This window comes from Danio rerio, chromosome 13 (assembly GCF_049306965.1).
Source record: "Danio rerio strain Tuebingen ecotype United States chromosome 13, GRCz12tu, whole genome shotgun sequence".
Taxonomy (NCBI): Eukaryota; Metazoa; Chordata; class Actinopteri; order Cypriniformes; family Danionidae; genus Danio; species Danio rerio.
The window spans coordinates 40,645,832-40,664,651 of NC_133188.1; the positions used below are offsets into that span (position 1 = coordinate 40,645,832).

At 36.5% G+C, this 18,820-nt stretch overlaps 1 protein-coding gene across 20 annotated transcripts in view; it reads right to left on the bottom strand.

The window, feature by feature from the left end:
* Nucleotides 1-18,820, bottom strand: part of syne2b (spectrin repeat containing, nuclear envelope 2b) — a 195,197-nt gene that overhangs the window by 103,465 nt on the left and 72,912 nt on the right. For all 20 annotated transcript variants that reach the window (XM_068213093.1, XM_073920199.1, XM_068213088.1 and 17 more), the window contains 14 exons: nucleotides 18,464-18,798; nucleotides 17,933-18,077; nucleotides 17,613-17,813; nucleotides 16,647-16,906; nucleotides 15,476-15,635; nucleotides 11,003-11,158; nucleotides 9,131-9,271; nucleotides 7,764-7,946; nucleotides 5,582-5,719; nucleotides 4,354-4,539; nucleotides 3,572-3,676; nucleotides 2,286-2,438; nucleotides 2,079-2,210; nucleotides 1,858-2,004 (listed from right to left, as the gene is read on the bottom strand). In XM_068213093.1, the coding sequence (XP_068069194.1) occupies nucleotides 1,858-2,004; nucleotides 2,079-2,210; nucleotides 2,286-2,438; nucleotides 3,572-3,676; nucleotides 4,354-4,539; nucleotides 5,582-5,719; nucleotides 7,764-7,946; nucleotides 9,131-9,271; nucleotides 11,003-11,158; nucleotides 15,476-15,635; nucleotides 16,647-16,906; nucleotides 17,613-17,813; nucleotides 17,933-18,077; nucleotides 18,464-18,798 (2,442 nt within the window). The remainder of the gene's footprint in view (nucleotides 1-1,857; nucleotides 2,005-2,078; nucleotides 2,211-2,285; nucleotides 2,439-3,571; nucleotides 3,677-4,353; nucleotides 4,540-5,581; nucleotides 5,720-7,763; nucleotides 7,947-9,130; nucleotides 9,272-11,002; nucleotides 11,159-15,475; nucleotides 15,636-16,646; nucleotides 16,907-17,612; nucleotides 17,814-17,932; nucleotides 18,078-18,463; nucleotides 18,799-18,820) is intronic.

An 18,820-nucleotide genomic window follows, 5' to 3' on the forward strand; every position in this document is an offset into this window, starting at 1 on the left:
GCGCATTATAGAGTCCCCATAAATATACTGGGGCGTTAGGACTCACACAGACCGCAGGTTAAGCGCCCCTGCTGCTCTCACTAACACCACTTCCAGCAGCAACCTAGCTTTCCCATGTGGTCTCCCATCCAGGTATTGACCCAGTGCAACCCTGCTTAGCTTCAGTGTGCGACCATGTGAGAGTTACAAAGAGCTAGCAGCCAGCTAACAATATTCATTGTGTAACTACATTTATAATATTACTTTTCATTTATTGTAATATTACTTCTTTTTGATGCATTTGAAATCACATCATTTACTACTATACAGTTTATGTAATAGGTGAAAAATATTTGCAGTTTATATAAATTAATTCTATTTGTAAAACTGTGGAGTTTGTATGTTCTCCCCGTTTTCGCGTGGGTTTCCACCAGGTGCTCCGGTTTCGCCCACAATCCAAAGACATGTGGTACAGGTGAATTGGTTAGGCTAAATTGTCCGTAGTGTATGTGTGTGAATGAGTGTGTGTGGATGTTTCCCAGTGATGGGTTGCAGCTGGAAAGGCATCCGCTGCGTAAAACATATGCTGAATAATTTAGCGGTTCAGTCCACTGTGGCAACCCCTGATTAATAAAGGGATTAAGCCGAAAAGAAAATAAATGAATGAATGTATTTTTAAAACAGTAAATGAAAATTACTCGGATGACCAACTACTTCAAGCAGTAATAATGAACTGTAAGTTATAATGAAATGGACACTTTAATATCCTGTGAGAAAACATTTGTGAATGGCAGATCCAGCCTGATCTCATGAATAAACATAACTTATTTACATATTTGCAGAAAAGTGGCTAATTCACACAAATTTATCAGATTTCATTAATACGAAAAATAAAAATTTTTGAAGGAGGCGTGCTCCAAACCCCACCCCTAAACCCAACCATCATTCATTTATTCATTCATTCATTCTTTCTTTCATTCATTTATTAATTTTCCTTCAGCTTTGTCCCTTATTTATCAGGGGTCGCCAAAGAGTATGAGCAAATCATACTAAACTGTATAAATGGGATTGTACAAATTCATATGAATTAGCCACTAAATAAAAAAGTTACGAATTGCAGCGAGTTTGCATTGGCAGATCACATGACAATGACAAATGTATGTGAACAACCCAGGCTCATTATTGAAACGTACTCCTATATACATTTCTGGAGAGTGTCATTGTGTATGCTTTTTCAGATCTCAAACCTCTCTTGGGAGTGCTATCCAACGCTGTTGTTCTCGTGACAATCCATTAGAAACAGGTGTCGACTGACTGACTGACTGACTGACTGACTGATTGATTGATTGATTGACTGACTGACTGACCGACCAACCCTAACGCCCACCCACCCCTTTCCCTAAACCCAACCGGTAGTGTTTTCAAAAGCACAGATTAACCTGCCAACCTACTTGCCTAAACCCAACCGACAGTGTTTTCAAAAGCAATATAGTATAAGAAAAGCACCCACGGCCACCTGATTTTTACCACATTATCACATCTTGCCACGTTTTCACTCTGTTATTTATTTGGACTCAAACCCCATCGTCGCAGTCAACTCCTTTTTGCATCTCAAGTCCACCGATTTACGTGGTGAGCCACTGGGCAAACTGGTAACAGGGGAAAAGCTGTCTACAAGGATGGAGGCGGTCAACCGGTAGCCCCATAAAGTTAGTTTTAAAGACGAAATGCAGCCATATGCAGCTCTGGCTACATAATTTGCACTCTACAGAAATGTATATAGGGGTACGTTTTCACAATGAGCCCGTGTTGCATTTTAATATATTAATGCATATACTGTGTGTGTATGTGTGTGTGTCTGTGTGTATGCGCACACACCTGTGTTTCTGTCAAAGTGTCACTGTTCCTCTCAGAGATCCAGGTGAGTCTTTGCTCTGGTGTGGATTGCTCCACGGTCATCAGCGATGCTCCAGATTTTTTCAACACATCTTCCTCTACGTGCACAATTTGTATCTGGCCGCTCTCCTAAACACATATTATTCTCAATGTTGAATCACTAACTCTTGATCATTAGATTGTAGTACAATATTTTGTCTAACCTGTGTCTCTTCCTCAGTGATAGTAGGCGGGACACTGAGAGGCGGGGCACTCAGTGGTGGGGCACTTAGAAGTGTGGTACAGAGGGGCCGGTCAGATGTTTCCTGCACCTCAATGGTGTATTCTAGAGCCAACTGAAAGCACACAAACACAGTGAGCATTGTGTGTGAACTATGTTTATCTGCAAAGGTTAACACTAATATCCATACCTGTTCCAGTTCCAGCAGTTGTTTCTGCAGTAGTTCTGCTCTTTTGAACACTAGGAGTGTATTTTCAGCTTTGTCAGGAAGACACAGACCATCCTTGCAGTTCTGGATCTCAGCTATTGTCCTTTTCATCAGGTCAATACGGTCTTCAGTTGCCTTCAAACACAAACAATACATCAACTGAAATCAGGTTCTTGAACTGATGAATAAAGGGACTAAGCTGAAGAGAAAATGAATGAATGTTTAACTCAGCCAGCAGTCAAATTTTACTAATGCACATTTTTTTATACAAATCTTAATATGCATAATATGCTAAATCTATTAAATAATACTATTTGCATTAAATATTATGAAAATTATCATATTTACACCAAAAGCATAACTTGTAAGCTATGAAGAGGTGTTTGAAAAACAAAATACAGGTGGTACAAAAATGATAATAATCAAATGACCCTTGTATATTTACAAAAATAGAGCTTTAGTCAAAATAGAGCACTTGCGAACATATATTTCAATGTTTAAATCAGCTCTAAAAATAATCTGCATGTGCATTACTCTCGACCACAAGCTGAGAGAAATCGAAATTAACCCGAATATATAGTACAATACATCAATTGTCCAGTGGATGGGGGTCAAAACTACAAGTGGCTATATGCGACTGCAAATCGATAGAGATTAAAAAATATATGTTTTGGTGGGCCAAATCTTGTTATATTTTGACGTCAGTTGCCGGAGGGAGGACTGCAAATGGCCCATGTTGCAGCAGTTTGAGACCCCCTGGTTTACAGTCTGCATGAACTGGAACCTGCAACCATTTTTTTCTTTGTATTATGATGTAGTTCCTAGAGAAATGGAATATTAAATGAGAAAACAGTGGACTTGGCTTGATGTTTTCACTGCGAGCTGATTGGATGTAGTAAATTAGACATTTCATTCAGAAAGATCAGGAGAAGGGTTATGGGAGTATTATTACAACCCAACAGACACCTCCTCCTCCTCACCATTTCTGTTTTTAGTCACTGTCAGAATTGACAGTTAGAGAGGCGTGGTTAATTATGTTAACCACGCCCAATTCCCTTAGACAGACGCAATCTGAGAATTTAACGAAAAACAAACAGGAAGTGCATTTTCATAATTTTTCAATTTTACATTACAAGGGCAAACAATTTTGTTTTCTTAATGTTGCATGCACAGATAAAGTGTTCATCACAAAACTAGCAATGTGTGCAAACAAGATCTATTTGGTTAGTCTTGATTTCATGTGAACTTGAAATGCATTAACATTTTACCTTAAGACTGTCCTGGCTGATGTCCTCTTTGGTGGTTAGTGTAGATTTGATCTTGGCCACATCTTTCTCCATGACTTTGACCTCTGACTCAATAGCGTCCACTTCCTTAAAAGCACACACATAAGCAGATTTTCACATACATTTAAAGTTAAAGAGGATATACTGTATGTAGAACACTGGTGGCCATAATGTGAACTACAGCAGTGAAAATATTGCTTATTTTTGCACACCTAACATGTAAAGTACAATATATTGAATATGATTACATACTCAGTGGGAAATAGTTTGTTGAAAACAGTTCAGTGATATACTGCATCACTAATATGCTGACGTCATCTAAACTGCTGTTGTTTAGATACAGTCAAGCACAAAATTATTCATACCCTGGCAAATTCTGACTTAAAGTTACTTATATTCAATCAGAAAGTTTTTCGCTTTTTTTTTTAAACCGGAAATGACACAGGATTCTCCCAAAAGATAATAAGATGATGTACAAGAGGGATCATTGTGAAAGAAACATTTCTCAGCTTTTATTTACATTTGAACAAAAAACTTTAAGTCAGAATTTGCCAGGGGCATGAATCATTTCAGGCTTGACTGCATATATAATGTCGAGGGACTAAGAACATCATCATGAACATTTAAATATTTAAAAACCCTTTGCTCTGAATAACATAACAAACACTACAAAAATGACAGCAGTGAGAAAACAGTAGTGAAGAAAGCATCTGGTTATAGTGATATGGGCAGTAATATATTAATGGACGATAATAGATCCTCACTGCTGCTGCGTGTTCCAGCTGAGAGAGAGGTCCCAGCAGGTTGTGCTGCATGTCTGCCACACGTCGATCTGCATTGGAGAGCTGTTCCTCTAATGGACTGACATCAAACACACTTCCCATCTCTGTCAGCACACCACCAAAACCCTGTAGAGTCCGTCTCATCTGAGCAGAATCATCCAAAACCATCTAAAAAAACACACATGAGGTAATTATTATAATGATGAGAACAGTGGTTTCCAACGTAGGAGTCACCAAAAGATTCATGAGGGGTCACTCATAGTTTCAAGTTTATTTGATCTTTTTAATAATAATAAAAGTGTATTTTAATTACAGCTTCTTGAAACAAAAAGCTTACAGCCTTAAGTGAATTTCTTCAAGCATTTCTGCCTCTATTTAAGCACCACCTACTGTCAGAAAGAAGATTTGCATTTTTATTCAAGTTGTCTGCAGTTTTTGTTCTGACCATAGACCATAGCTCATCTCTTTTCTAAACTATTAAACAAAACAAAATATAATTATAGATTCTTAAAGAATATCTAGAAAATACTGTACATTTCAGTAAATCTTAGTGGGTAACATTTATAAATCAACCAACCAGCTTTTTTGTTCAGTTGAAATCTGGCCATTGTTGTTAATGTTATTATTTTTATTAATTAACTGTTGATAATTAACTGATAATTCAATTCTTGCCAGCTAGTTTTCTTTTAAAGAGGTCCATACGGGATCTTCTGGAAAAAAGGTTGGGAACCTCTGGCCTTATGCTTGAAGATCTGGGCCAGTAACTGTCTCCTTAAAGTTTTTTATATAACAAGTAAAAACACTGGATAGGAATGCCAGGATGTACATAATTAAAAACAATGTGCATTAAAACGTATGTATCCATTCAAGTTTGATAATTATGTATCAGATAAAAGGATACAAGCATAAACTACAACAGAGACATATTTTTCATATAAATTGCTATTGAATATGACGTCTGGCAGGGGCACAGCAAAGTTATTATGGAGAAATTTAATATTTATTATTATTGATTTGCCATGCTAGTTCCCCAAGAAATGGCATTTGTATTCACTTGAACACATGGGACACAAACTATTCTACTGTATATTCACGTTTCAAGATAATTTCTTGGGAATGTAAGAATAGCTAATGCGAAGATTCTGGTTTTCTTACTCTCTAATAAGTGATTATCAGCTAAATAATGATGTGTTTGAGAATAATACAGTACCTGCAGTGCATTCACATGACTGTCCAGGCATCTGGCCGTAGTGTATGTGCAAGGTGTCGTAAGCCAAGACTGAGCCTCTGAGATCCAGCTCTGTGAGCCCTTCACCATGTCATCATGCTCCTGCAGCCAGTCTCGCACCTACAGCAGGTACAGTATATCACACATACACAATTCAATTAGGAATTAATTTTCTATTCTCCTGTTTTACTTGAATTCCAACTTTAATCTTCAACTTCTTTCCAACCAGTCCAACCAGTTACAATCATTTCTGGAAGTTATAAAATCTTTGGGCAAGAAATCCAACTTACACATAGGAAAATGAATTATTTTGTTTGATGCATCAAAATTACATGACGTGGGCTGGGTTTCTCAATAACAATGCATATTGGCTCTTAAGAGCATCTGAACACTCATTGAAACTTTGTGTGCATTTCCCCAAAAGAACTTGTTCTAAGTGCTCGTTAGGAGTCGCTGTCCATTTCCAAAGTGTTGAAATATACCCTTAAATGGAGTCATATTCTGAAAGTTTAACCCAATAATCATCATCTCTTGTTGATCAACAATCAAGACATGTCTAGGGCCACACGGAATCTGCGCGCGCAGAATTCCGCTGATTTTCCACAGAATTCCAAAGATTTCTGCAGATTATTAGCCCATTATTAATTCAGTTTATTTACTTGAGTAAATGTGTAAATCTGAATTTATTCAGTAATTTATTACTTTTTATTTAATATATTAAGGTTTTAGTTATGATACTCCGCTGTAAAATCCCAAAATAATTCAGCAGAAATCCGCAGATTTTTACCAAAATTCTCAGCAGAAATAGCAAAAAATGTCCGCAGATTCAGTCTGGCCCTGGACATGTCTATATTCACCTTATTCTCCGCTGACGAGTGAGCGCTGCCATTTGAATCTTTTTGTCTCGCGACTTCCGGTCACATTCACTTCCATTCATTTTTTGACGTTAACAACTGCTCGTTACGCTCCTTGATGTTGCAATTTAATATTTTCTTATTATATTATGCTTCTTGGTCTGTGTAGTCATGCAAACATTTGTTTGTAGAGCAAGTAGTTTGGCCATTTTCTGCCGTTTATTATTCCTAGTCATTTCTCCCGTAGGCGACTGAATCGGAAGTTCTAAGACAATCGCGAAAACAGGCGCACTTCCGCATTTTAGAATAAGGTCATTAAAGTAGCTACCTGCACAAATGTCATTCATTCATTTTCCTTAGGCTCAGTCCCTGATTTATAAGGGGTCGCCACAGCGCAATGAACTGCCAGTTAATCTGAAATATGTTCTATGCAGCGGATGCCCTACGGCGGAACAATAAAACAAAAAACTAATCTTTTTAGGTTAAAGGGTAAAGAACAAAGTTCTCCTTAAACAATGCCCAATACATGGATTGATATATAGACTCTATTTTTTTACAGTTTATCCCTATTTCCCTATGTTCCACAGTCTTTTAAGCATTCATTTATTCAGTTCTTTTGTGGCTTAGCTCCTTTATTAATCTGAATAAACTGACAACTTATCCAGCATATGTTTTATGCAGCGGATTCCCTTCCAGCTGCAACCAGTCTCTGGGAAACAACCATACACACTCATTTACACTCATAAACTACGGACAATTTAGCCTACCCAATTCACCTGTACCATGTCTTTGGACTGTGGGGGAAACCTGAGCACCCAGAGGAAACCCACACGAACACAGGGAGAACATGTAAACTCCACACAGAAACTGATCCAGCCGAAGCTCAAACCAGAGACCTTCTTGCTGTGAGGCGACAGCACTACCTACTGCACCACTGCGTCACTGTCTTTCAAGTTTTTTATTAAAATTGTAATTTTTTTGTTCATTTAATTTAGATGTGTATTTCTATTTCTGTTATTTTGTTTTGTGCATGCTAATTTTTATTATTTCATTAAGTAAAATTCATTAAAAGTGTACAATAAAGTAAAAAGCATTTCATTATAACTCACACCCCATAAAGAAATGTGATATATAGCAATAGTATATATGACCCTGGTAAATAATATGACCAACTATAAAGTCTACTTAACATAATATCACAGGAACAATTACGTTTGTGTGTTATGAAGGACTTAAAATGTGAAAATAAATGGTTTTAGTGGACTATTCCTTTAAGTTTTATCAGCAAGCAGCAAAGCATCACAGGATACCTTGCTGAGGAAGGTGGTCCTTTGTTCGGCCTGTTTGGTGAGGCGTGTGTGGGTCTGCTGTGAGTTGACCAGGTTGTCCAGAATCAGTCGCGTCTCGTCTGGATGCATTTCACTCACATCCTGCAGCTCCACCTCGACTGCAGCCAGACAAGTATGTAAACCGTCCAGCTCATCCCACACTCGCTATAATATACAGAAAACACAGTCAATCTCTGAAGCTTTTTAAACTATTTTCTAAACTTCACCAAACTGTTAATATGAAGACAAATTGGTTCATAGTCAAACAGACTAATTTATCACCACAACTAATTTGATGGTCATGAATAGTAAGAAGGTCAAAGTACTTTGTAGTTTGATAAAGAATCTATAGTGACCTCAAATAAAATATGAACATAACTGTCTTAATTTCACTTTACAGGGTAGATTACTACAATGGGACTGTAGTCCATTATTGAGATGATGGAAATTGTAGTTGGCAACATAATCATAAGATAACAAATTTTAGAAATGCATTTTATACAAGACATGAAATAAAAATTAACAGCATGAAAAGATTGAGCAAAAACCTGAGGGTTTGTGAATTCATGAAAAGCTTGTAATATATAATTAACATATAATCAACTTATAATAAAACCTTAAATAGATTATTTAATCATAAAAAACTGTATATTACTTTTCTGTAAACTGTAAATCAAAATGAATACAATGAATAATATGCAACACAAAATGTGAAATACATCTAAACTCATGACCAGGCACACAGGGAATCTGCATGTGCAGAAATTTCCACAGATTTTTGAGCCCATCATTCAGTCTATTCGCTTATATAAATGTGTGAAAAAATATGAATTCATTTTTTTTTTTACATTTATTTCAGTAATATTATTGAATAATATGCAAATGTTTATATGGTTTATGTAGGTTTTTTCAATCACTTTTGTCATTTGGTGAAGTTTTGTTTCTCGCCACTGTCGCCGCTGGCTTACTTGGTTTTGGGACTCGTGGAGCTGCACATTGATGGACTTCAATGTTTGGACTTTCAGCAGCAAAAATTAACCCACACTAAACAGAACTAAACTGAAATTCAACTCTGAAAACTTGACTGACAGTTTTAACTTACTAGAACTTCTATGTTAAGCTGCTTTGATGCAATCTGCCATGTAAAAGCGCAATGGAAATAAATATGTACAATACAGTTTGTAAAGAAATATTTTCTGCTTTTCAGTGGAGATATTATATGAGAGACTTTGTTTAATAAACAAGTGACTATAACTGTTTTTGCATTATACTTAAAAGTTACAAAGATGTGTTTATTTTAACAAAGAATAAAAAAAATAGCATAAATGTCGGCAGATTCGATGACCAACCTTCTGTGTGACCTCCGCTTCAGGAAAGTTCAGACTCTTCTGCTCCAACCAGCTCTGAACTGATCCCAGACCTGCTTTAATCTCTGAGATTTTTGCACCCAGCCTGTGAAGTGGGCCACTTTTCTCAATGGCTGTCTTCACCTGTGAGCAAGAGCAGAAGAGTAAGACACAAAAACACACATATGTCAGTTGAAGTTCTGAAAAGAATAAAACACATGAGTGTCTATGGGACAAAACTCTAGAAACAGAAACTGCAATTAACACCATAAGTTAACAATTAACTTATATTACATGTGTGTGGGAATGTACAGTTGAATTATTAAACCACCTTTAATATATATATATATTTTTCAAAATGATGTTTAACAGAGCAAGGATTTTTTTTTCTCAGTATTTCCTATAATATAATTTCCTCTGGATAAAGTCTTATTTGTTTAATTTCGGCTACAATAAAAGCAGTTTTTAATTTTTTAAATATCATTTTAAGGTCAAAATTGAATGAATTATTTTATTTATTTAACAGGGACAATCCACAAAAATTGCATTACCTCACAGAGGAAAGATTGTGCCAGGTTGTGGCAGGATTGCTAATTTCCACCTGCAGTTCCTAATTATTAGCCTGTTTAAGCTATGTTATACAATAACTTGCCTAATTACCCTAACCTGCCTAGCTAACCTAATTAAGCTAGTTAAGCCTTTAAATGTCACTATAAGCTGTATTGACGTGTCTTGAAAAATACTGTATCTAGTCAAATAATAGTTACTGTCATCATGGCAAAGATAAAATAAATCATGTTTTTAGAAATGAGTTATTAAAACTATTATGCTTAGAAATGTGTTGAAAAGACTCTTCTCTCCGTTAAACAAAAATTGGGGAAAAAAATAAACAGGGGGGCTAATAAATTCTGACTTCAACTGTAGGTGTTTGTGTACTTGTTTTGGTTGTTTACAAGGACAGTTTTTGTATAATGACATGGGTATGACCTACAGTACTTGTACTCTATTATGGTGGTTTGTGAGGACATGTCTGATGTCTTTGTAATTAAAAATGTTTAAATATCATACTTAATGGGGTCTTTTCACATAAACATTTTGACACAGGTTTCCTGTTAGGGGTTTGCTTTACAGGTACACTGCAAAAATGCCTTTCTTACTTATTTTTTTTTCCATCTTGTTTCTGGTCTAAATATCTAAAAATTCTTATATTAAGAATAATTTTCTTTTACAAGCAAAACAAATAGTCTTGTTTTAAGAAATAATATGCCAATGTTAAGTTTCTTTAAAACAAGCTAAATAATCTTTTGTCAAAAGGAAAAACAAGATTATTTTGCTTATCCCATTGGCAGATTATTTTGCTTGTTTTAAGGAAAAACGCACTTCTATTTGGCATATTATTTCTCAAAACAAGATCTTATGTTTTGCTTGCCAAGAAAACGCTTCTTGAAGATTTTTTTAGACATTTAAACCAAACAAAAGACAAAAAAATCTAAGTAAGAAAAGCATTTTTGCAGTGTACCCGTAAAACAAAACCCCTAACAGGAAACCTGTGGCAAAATGTTTATGTGAAAAGGCCCCATTAACTATGATTTTCAACATTTTTAATTACAAGGACATCAGACATGTCCTCACAAACCACCATAATAGAGTACAACTACTGTGTGTGTGTGTGTGTGTGTGTGTGTCGGACATATCATTGATGAATAAACATTGAATATACTGCTAATCTTGCTATAATACTCACAAAATATACAATTTTTAAACAACTGTTGCTTATATTTAACAGAAGCATTCTCAACTCAACTCTTACACGAATGTCAAATTTGAGCCTTGAAACTAGACAATTTGGGAATTACTCTAAAGAGTGCATCAAACCTGCTCCTCCACTTCCTGTAATGACTGTGAGACTTCCTGTAATAGACCCTCTATCTCTTCGGGAATTGATGTGTTTTTGTCAGAGTACATCATCTTCAAGCTTTCTGAAATACGCTGCAGAACAGCCTTCCGGGTGCACAGCTGTGAGTGAACCTCCTGTTGAGCGAAATGGGACATTACTCATCAATTAAGGTACATTAGCAAAGAGTACATTTATGTACTGCACAAATAACCTCTTTCCATGCCATCCATTTAATTTCAAAATCACTTTTCGGTACAAGACTATTTTTATAAAACTAAAGTTCATCAAAACGCCATAAACAAGAACACAAAGTACTGTAAACGTAGAGACACAGGCAAAAGATCTGAAATACTGGAGTTGTTTTTGTCAGCAAAATGAACTGATATTAATTATGATATCAAATCAAAAGAGACAGATTAGGTTTAAGAAATGCTGTTTCTGCCTACCTAAATTACCTGATCAACTTACCATATCATCAAAACATTTTTAATACAATTAACATTTTAAATTCCAAATGTTAAAACTTTTAAACCTAAAAGAAGATTTAATGTATGTACCTTTTTTGTATAATATTTTCAAATCCTTATTACTTAGGACATCAAAAACATGATAACTAAGCAAGATATGTACTCAGATATTAATTTCAATTAATAAATTTCAGCATTTTTAAGAGTTCACACTTAGCTGATGATTGATTATAAAGCGTGTTTGGCATGTTGTCCCAGGAGAGAGCCCTGAGCTCAGAAGATCCTCAAGCCCGGTGCTCCCTCCTATTTGCAGGGCGAGAGGGGAGTTTGAGCTCAGGTAGGTCTTGAGAACTCCCATGCTTATTTATGGATAATGACCAATCAGGGATTGCTATGGAGAAATATACTGCTGATTAAGAGCTCATCTATGGTGCTAATTTGGTTCGGTCAATTCACCTATGTTGCAAGTTTTTGGACTGCGGGAGGAAACCGGAGAACCCGGGGAAAACCCACGAGAGCACGGGAAGAACATGTAAACTCCGCACAGAAATGTCAACTGGCCAATTAAATACTTGAACCAGTGACATTCTTGCTATGAGGCAACAGTGCTAAGCACTGGGCCGCTATAATCAAGGAAAAAGGAGGAGGAGTAGGGGTGGACGGGGGTATTTCAGAATCTCTTAGACGAAGATAACTGAGGTTGGCAACTTCCGGTTATTTATAGTGAGTTAGGAATCATCCGATAGGTGAATCATGTATTAGCTAATGCGGGACCAGCTGTGGTCAATCATAAGCACGTGATCCTCTTGAAATTTATTTGTAGATAAACTTCACTTAAAAAAAATCATTACATCCAGGCATAACAAAAATTCTCTTTAAAATCATTCACTTTTCCTTCCAATGTACTTAAAAATTCACAGCGAGTTTAGTCGATTTATTTTAATATTAGCAGGTTATCAATTTAATAGTGGACAGACAATTTATATGTAGATATTGTAATGGATTGCAAAATAGCAATACTGTTGCTGGCTAAAACAGACCTCAAATTGTTTTGTGATTTATCGCTTTATGTCCGTTCATTCTTTAATTTAATATTCTCTTTTTCACTGCATTCATTTTTACAATTCATCATGCATAGCGAAGACATAATGATTTTTGCTGGTCAGTTAGAAACAATCAGAACATTGCAGTCAACAGCAAATCTCTTCAACTTTATCTCATCAGCTTTGGAAATGTATCGTGTGTCAAGGTATCTTGTTTTTTATTTTGTAGTTTAGTCTGGTTTTCCTGTTTCCTGCTGAAATGTATTTTAATATAAACAGGTTATACATGTAATAGTGGAAAGATAACTTCTATGCAGAGATTCCAATGGATACAAAATTGCAATACAGGTAAAATAAAGAAACAACTTACATCTATAGGAGCATCGTGAATTGATGAGCAATCAGATATTCATGTAAGCATATCAATACTTCCTATATCTTCACCACACTCTTGCACTGGTCTCACTGGTTGACCCAATCACCGATGATGCTTCTAGTCCCTCAAACCAGAACAAGCCTCTCAAAAAGCATTCTCTATCTCTCTCAGCCCTTTTCACCTCTCCGGCTCCAGTTAGTGAGATAAAGCTTCTAACCCCTATTTATATTATAATGAGCCATTTAAGACGGGAAGAAAAGCTGCATAAACAAGATCCCAAAATTACCAAAACCCCAGAGGGATTCAGAGAAAGGAGCATGCATTACAGAGAGAGAGAGACTATCCTTTTAGATCATTCTGTTTGGCCTTGTTTTCCATAATGCTTTAAAAAAAATTCTTAACAAGTATAGCAATATGAGTACTTTTTGATTCTGTGGGGACATTTTTGGTCCCCCATCTAAAAAGGGGAACTAAATCATCCAGAATTAAGTATTTTGAAGATGTAAAACTGAAGAAGGTTTTTTTTTGAGGGTTGGTTTTAGGGGTAAAGTTGGGTAAGAGGACAGAATATACAGTCTGTACAGTATAAAAACCATTAAGTCTATGGGAAGTCCCCATAAAACACTGACTAAAACACAGAGAGAGAGAGAGAGAGAGTGCATTAGCTGACATCATCATTGGCATTGGGATCAAACCTGCAAGATCCACTTACAGGTGTGTGTGTGTGTGGGAAAATCTAAACCAAAAGTGTCTACTTGAGAAAGTGAATGGGAGAAAGAGAGAACGAGTGTGTGTGAGAAAAAGAAAAGATAGATTGTGTGAGGATGTTGGACATGACTCAGCTATTTCGCCAGAACACAAATGCAGTGCCCTCTCATCTGTGTGTCTGGTGAAGAGGTAATGAAGGAGAAAAATAGCGATGTCTACAGCATTATGTGTGTGTGTGTTTGAGAAAAAATAACTGTTTAAAAGCTTTTGAATCTTTGAGAATGCGAGTTTGAGTTGATTGGATGGAGCAGCCCGAAATTCAGCACAAAAACAGACTCTCTCTCCATCACATAATGTTCCAACTGGACGTGAAGTGATAAAACACAATAAAGCAAATAAAAGTCTGTCTTAACCAGCAACATGTGGTGCTGAGTTATAAACAACAGGATAATATTTTTTCTGCTTGGTGTCCATTTCTACAAACTGCTTCTCTCAAAACCACCTCAGACCAATAAATGCTGAACAATAAAACCTAAGATTAACCATGCAAGGATCTAAAGTATCTCTGTTGCCCAGATATAAACCTCATTAAAGCATTCAATACTCTATCTATGCCTATTCGTGTTTATTCTCTTGTAAAATATCTTGTCAGGGAGAATCATTTATCAGGCACAGCAGCAATGAAGATTTCAATTAGACCAAATCATTAAATCTACACTAAAAGCCTGCAACTTATATAAACACTAGTAGACACTTAAATTAGTGCAAAACATACAACCGTAAATCAGAAATTGATGGGACAGTTTGGAAAACAAATGTAAACATGCGACAGTTTGAAAAAAAAAAAAAAAAGAAAGTAGTGATTTCCAAATTTGTATTTCATTGCAGACAATATGAACACAACATACTTCATGTTTTGTCTTGTTAACTTAATTTTATTTGTAAATATACATCTTTTCCTGTCATCCAGACCCCAAAAAATATATCAAAGCGACCCCAAAGCGATATCACATGTCTTAGGACTACTTTGGCAAACCTTTGTCAAGCACCACAATATGTAGTTACATCCACAAATGATAGTCAAAACTGTACTGTGCAAAAATGAAGCCCTATGTTAACAGTGTGTCCAGAAGTGCCGTCAACTTCTCTGGGCTTTGAAGCTCAAAATGCGATAACGAAGACCCTGTACTGTTGCCCACTTTAAGACATGTTTGCAGGAAGAATGGGACAAATTTATACCTTAAACACTTCATTACTTAGTGTCTTGAGTCATGTATTTTAAGTGTTGTGAAAAGAAATGTTTTTCTGATTTCGGGTTGTAGTAATTAACATCAGAATTTAACTAAATGTTTAACCAAAAATCGAGTCATGCGTTCAGTTTCTCATTTTTTAAACATTTGTACACGTAAGTTTGTACTTCTTTTGGTTGCTATTCCTTTCTTTTTTTCCGCTGCTGATGCCTGGAACCATCTGCAGCAGACTTTAAAGTTCAATACTTTTATTCCATTATCTTCCTTTAAAAATTATAGCACAAGAAATATTTGTGTAATATGGTAATATTTTATTTTGATAGTCCATTTGAGTATTAGTCGACTGTCTGCTTAATATCTGTTGATTCTGTTGCTAAACAGACAAGTACATGTCAATCTACAATAACCTCAACCCTCACCCTAAGCTAACAGTCTAATAAGAATTAGTTGGCATGTAGATGCAATGTAACTTAAACTTAAACAATGTGACTTAAACTGTAACTTATGTTGCTTTTTGGCCAGGTGATCATTGTTAATAAGAACTGGTATTGACTTACCTGGTTAAAGAAAGATTATAATTACAAAAGTCACAAAACAGTTGCCTAACCTGGAGCTGTTTCTTGCTAGGTTCTTGCTCCAGCACAGAAAGGAGAGAGACAGCAGAATCCAGCCATTCTCTCACTCCCTCCAGCTGCTCCTGCACTCGTTCCCTCTCCTCCACCTCTGTTCTTACTGTCCTCTGACCCTGAGTGCTCCTCTCCTTCAGACTGCAGGACACAAAAGCCAAAACACATATTAAACTTCCATTTAAATAACACACTGCAAATATATATATGCTAAAAAGCAAGGAGGAAAACATCCTGAAATTTATGCATTAAGATATGCTTGTTCAACATAACTTAATATTTTATTCATTCATTCATTCATTTTCTTTCAGCTTAGTCGTTTTATTCATCAGTAGTCTCCACAGCGGAATGAACCACCAACTTATCCAGCATATGTTATATACAGTGGATGCCCTTCTAGCTGCAACCAAGAACTGGGAAACATCCATATACACTCATCCGCACACATACAATTCGATTTATTTTATTCAATTCACCTATAGCATGTCTATGGACTGTGGACTGGAGCACCCAGAGGAAACCCACATAAACACGGGGAGAACATGCACTTAGAACTGCCTATTGACCCAGTCGGGACTCAAACCAGCATCCTTCTTGCTGTGAGGCGAAAGTGCCTACCACTGACCCACCGTGTCGCCCAATATAAGCTTTTATTTCAATCTAAATATTTATTTGAGAATGTGCAGTTTATAGTTCTGAATAATGTATGTTTTTGCTTGGACTCTGGGATAGGACACGGATATCTAATGTTGATCTACTTTAGTCTGTAAACCAATTAATATGTAAAGCACTTGAACACGGAATTCCCAACTGACAAGATTACAAGAAAACATAACTGAAATATCTCTGAATAAAATTAGCTCTAGATTATTCTGTATAAATAGAAAAACTCAACATTTCACTCTGCATTAAAGATGTTATATCAAATAGTCATATAAGAGATTCTTTACTATTCAGCAACATTTTCTAACCTTTGTGGAGAATACTGCAAAAGAATTGTGCTAAATGTACAGCAAATGTCAGTTTATTTCAAGTCTGACTGTTATATGGGGTTTGTTTGATTGTCTGTCATCTCTTGGTTTTGTTTTTCTGTTCTGTCTAGAAAACTAAATAAAAATAAAAATGAAATAATTAACAATAGACTATGTAGACCTATGGTATCGCTCCTGTAGGGCCTGCAGTTGTTGGCACAGCTCAATGGATGGGGCCTGTTCCAGGTAAGGGGGAACACCAAGCAACCTTGCGGCTCTTAATTCCAATGCAGAGACTGCTCTGTGTTCACAGTCCAGTCTGTCCTGGTACTGAGACCAGAATAGCAAAAGTTCCTGGAGCTCATCAGCAGTCCTATTATCTTTGTTGCTGTCTGGAAGTTCAGCAGACACCTGCTCCATCACAGCGACTGCATGCTCCACCTAAAAAATCAAAAGATGTTCAGTTCAAATTTAACTACACAATAATCTGTCATTGTTCATTTAAACACAGTAAACTGGATAAAATATATTTAGTTATTACTTAAAGGTGCAGTTGGATTAACAACTGATTGAACAAGGTATTGCAGTTCAAATTCTAAATGTTGAAATGTTGGAGAGGGTTTTTTTTCACCTGGCCCATCCTATGACAACTAGATGCACAGGCAGAATAGTTGCCAGAAAAGTGACACAAACAGAAGCAAGCATGCTTGATGATTGAGTCTTACACTGTAAGCTAAATACATTTTAAAAATCTTAATTTGTCTCATTTTGCAAGCTGCTACTGGTAGTCGTATTTTCAGTCGCGGCCATATATATTAAGGCAGCCTTCATGACTGAAATGAAATACTGAGTTTTCCAACAAAGGCAACCGAAGGTGCCTAAATATAAATGGGTAAACTTGCAGTGGGCGGAGTTACGCAGATCAAAACAATGACAAACATTTCAACAGATAACACACATATTAAAAGGAGAATCACTGACTTTAGCATTGTTTTTCAGATAAAAAAGTATGTTGATTTAGCATGTTTCGGAAATATCTGCAGACACATGGTATTTTTAGGATTTAGACAAGTAAAAACCTTTAACATGTAGGTTGATGTACAGAAGCTAACAAACACCAATACTCAGTTTTAATCATGGCACTTACACTCCTTGTGACATTGCTCCACTCTGCTTCCATTTGTTCTGAGCGTGTGTGCAGATCATCAGCACAACGCTGCAATCTTGCTACCTGCCCCCAGATGGCACTTGCTGCCTCTTCCCGGTTGGCTCGACACCCATACAATAAACACCACTCTCTCAGATTCTCCAGTTTTCCAGGAAGCGTAGCAACATCTTCCACTAGAGCCTAAAAATTAGGAATATCTATCTCATTGCATCACTTGACAAAAGCAGGTAAATGTTACATAGGGCCATAATGCTAAAATGTGTTAGCCTTCCGACTGATGATTAAGTGTTTGCCTTTACCTTGAGTTTTAGTTGCTGATCTTTGCAGTCCTTGTGTGAAGTAATTTTTTTGGAAGCACATTGCGATAGCAGTGTTTCAGAGTCTCTCACTTGCTGGCAAAGCTCCTCATAGCACTTCCGAGAATGTTTTTGGCACTCGACACACCTTGTTATGGACAAGAAGTTGGTTAATTCCTACAGTGACTATATAGAATTTGATGAGAGAATGAAAGATTTGAGATGTGTTGAGCATTGTGAGCATATTGAAAATGAAATGTAAAAAATGAACAAGCCAATTGGGTGTAAATGTCACATACAAACTTCAAGATTTAACAGAATTTATTAGCTGTAGTATTTAGTGGTTATATTGGTGCAATGACCCGGACGGCAATGAGGCTTAGGAAGGTGAGTCAAATGGAGCTAAGCTAGCAGGAGCCAGCTATAAGTAATTATTTTAAACTTAAAGTTATAAGCCTAGATTGATTGGTAATTATGATTGTTTACTGAGAAAATCAGTGATCTGTAGTAAAAATGAGCTTTCGTACTATATACCTCTTTAGAGATTCTAGCTGAATCAGGGCCTGGGCCTTGAGGCTTGATATCCTGACCAGTAGCTGGCTTAGAACCTCTGTGTGAAGACATTCAGTTTCATTTGGCTTGAAGCAAGGATGCTGCGGGATTTGAGATTGAAGCTGGGAAATATGTGACTGGAACTCTGTGTCTAGAGTCAGTAAAGCCTGCTGAGTGTCTTTGAGTCTTTCAGAGCAGCTCCTAGCAGAGCAGATTGAGGGAAGAAGGACCAACTCGGCTCTTTGGAGGAACCGAATAGTATTTATTACTGATTTGGTGTAGTTCCTCAAGAGCTCTTTGGCTTCAGTTAGACCAACCTAAAAAAAGAGAGCAGAATTT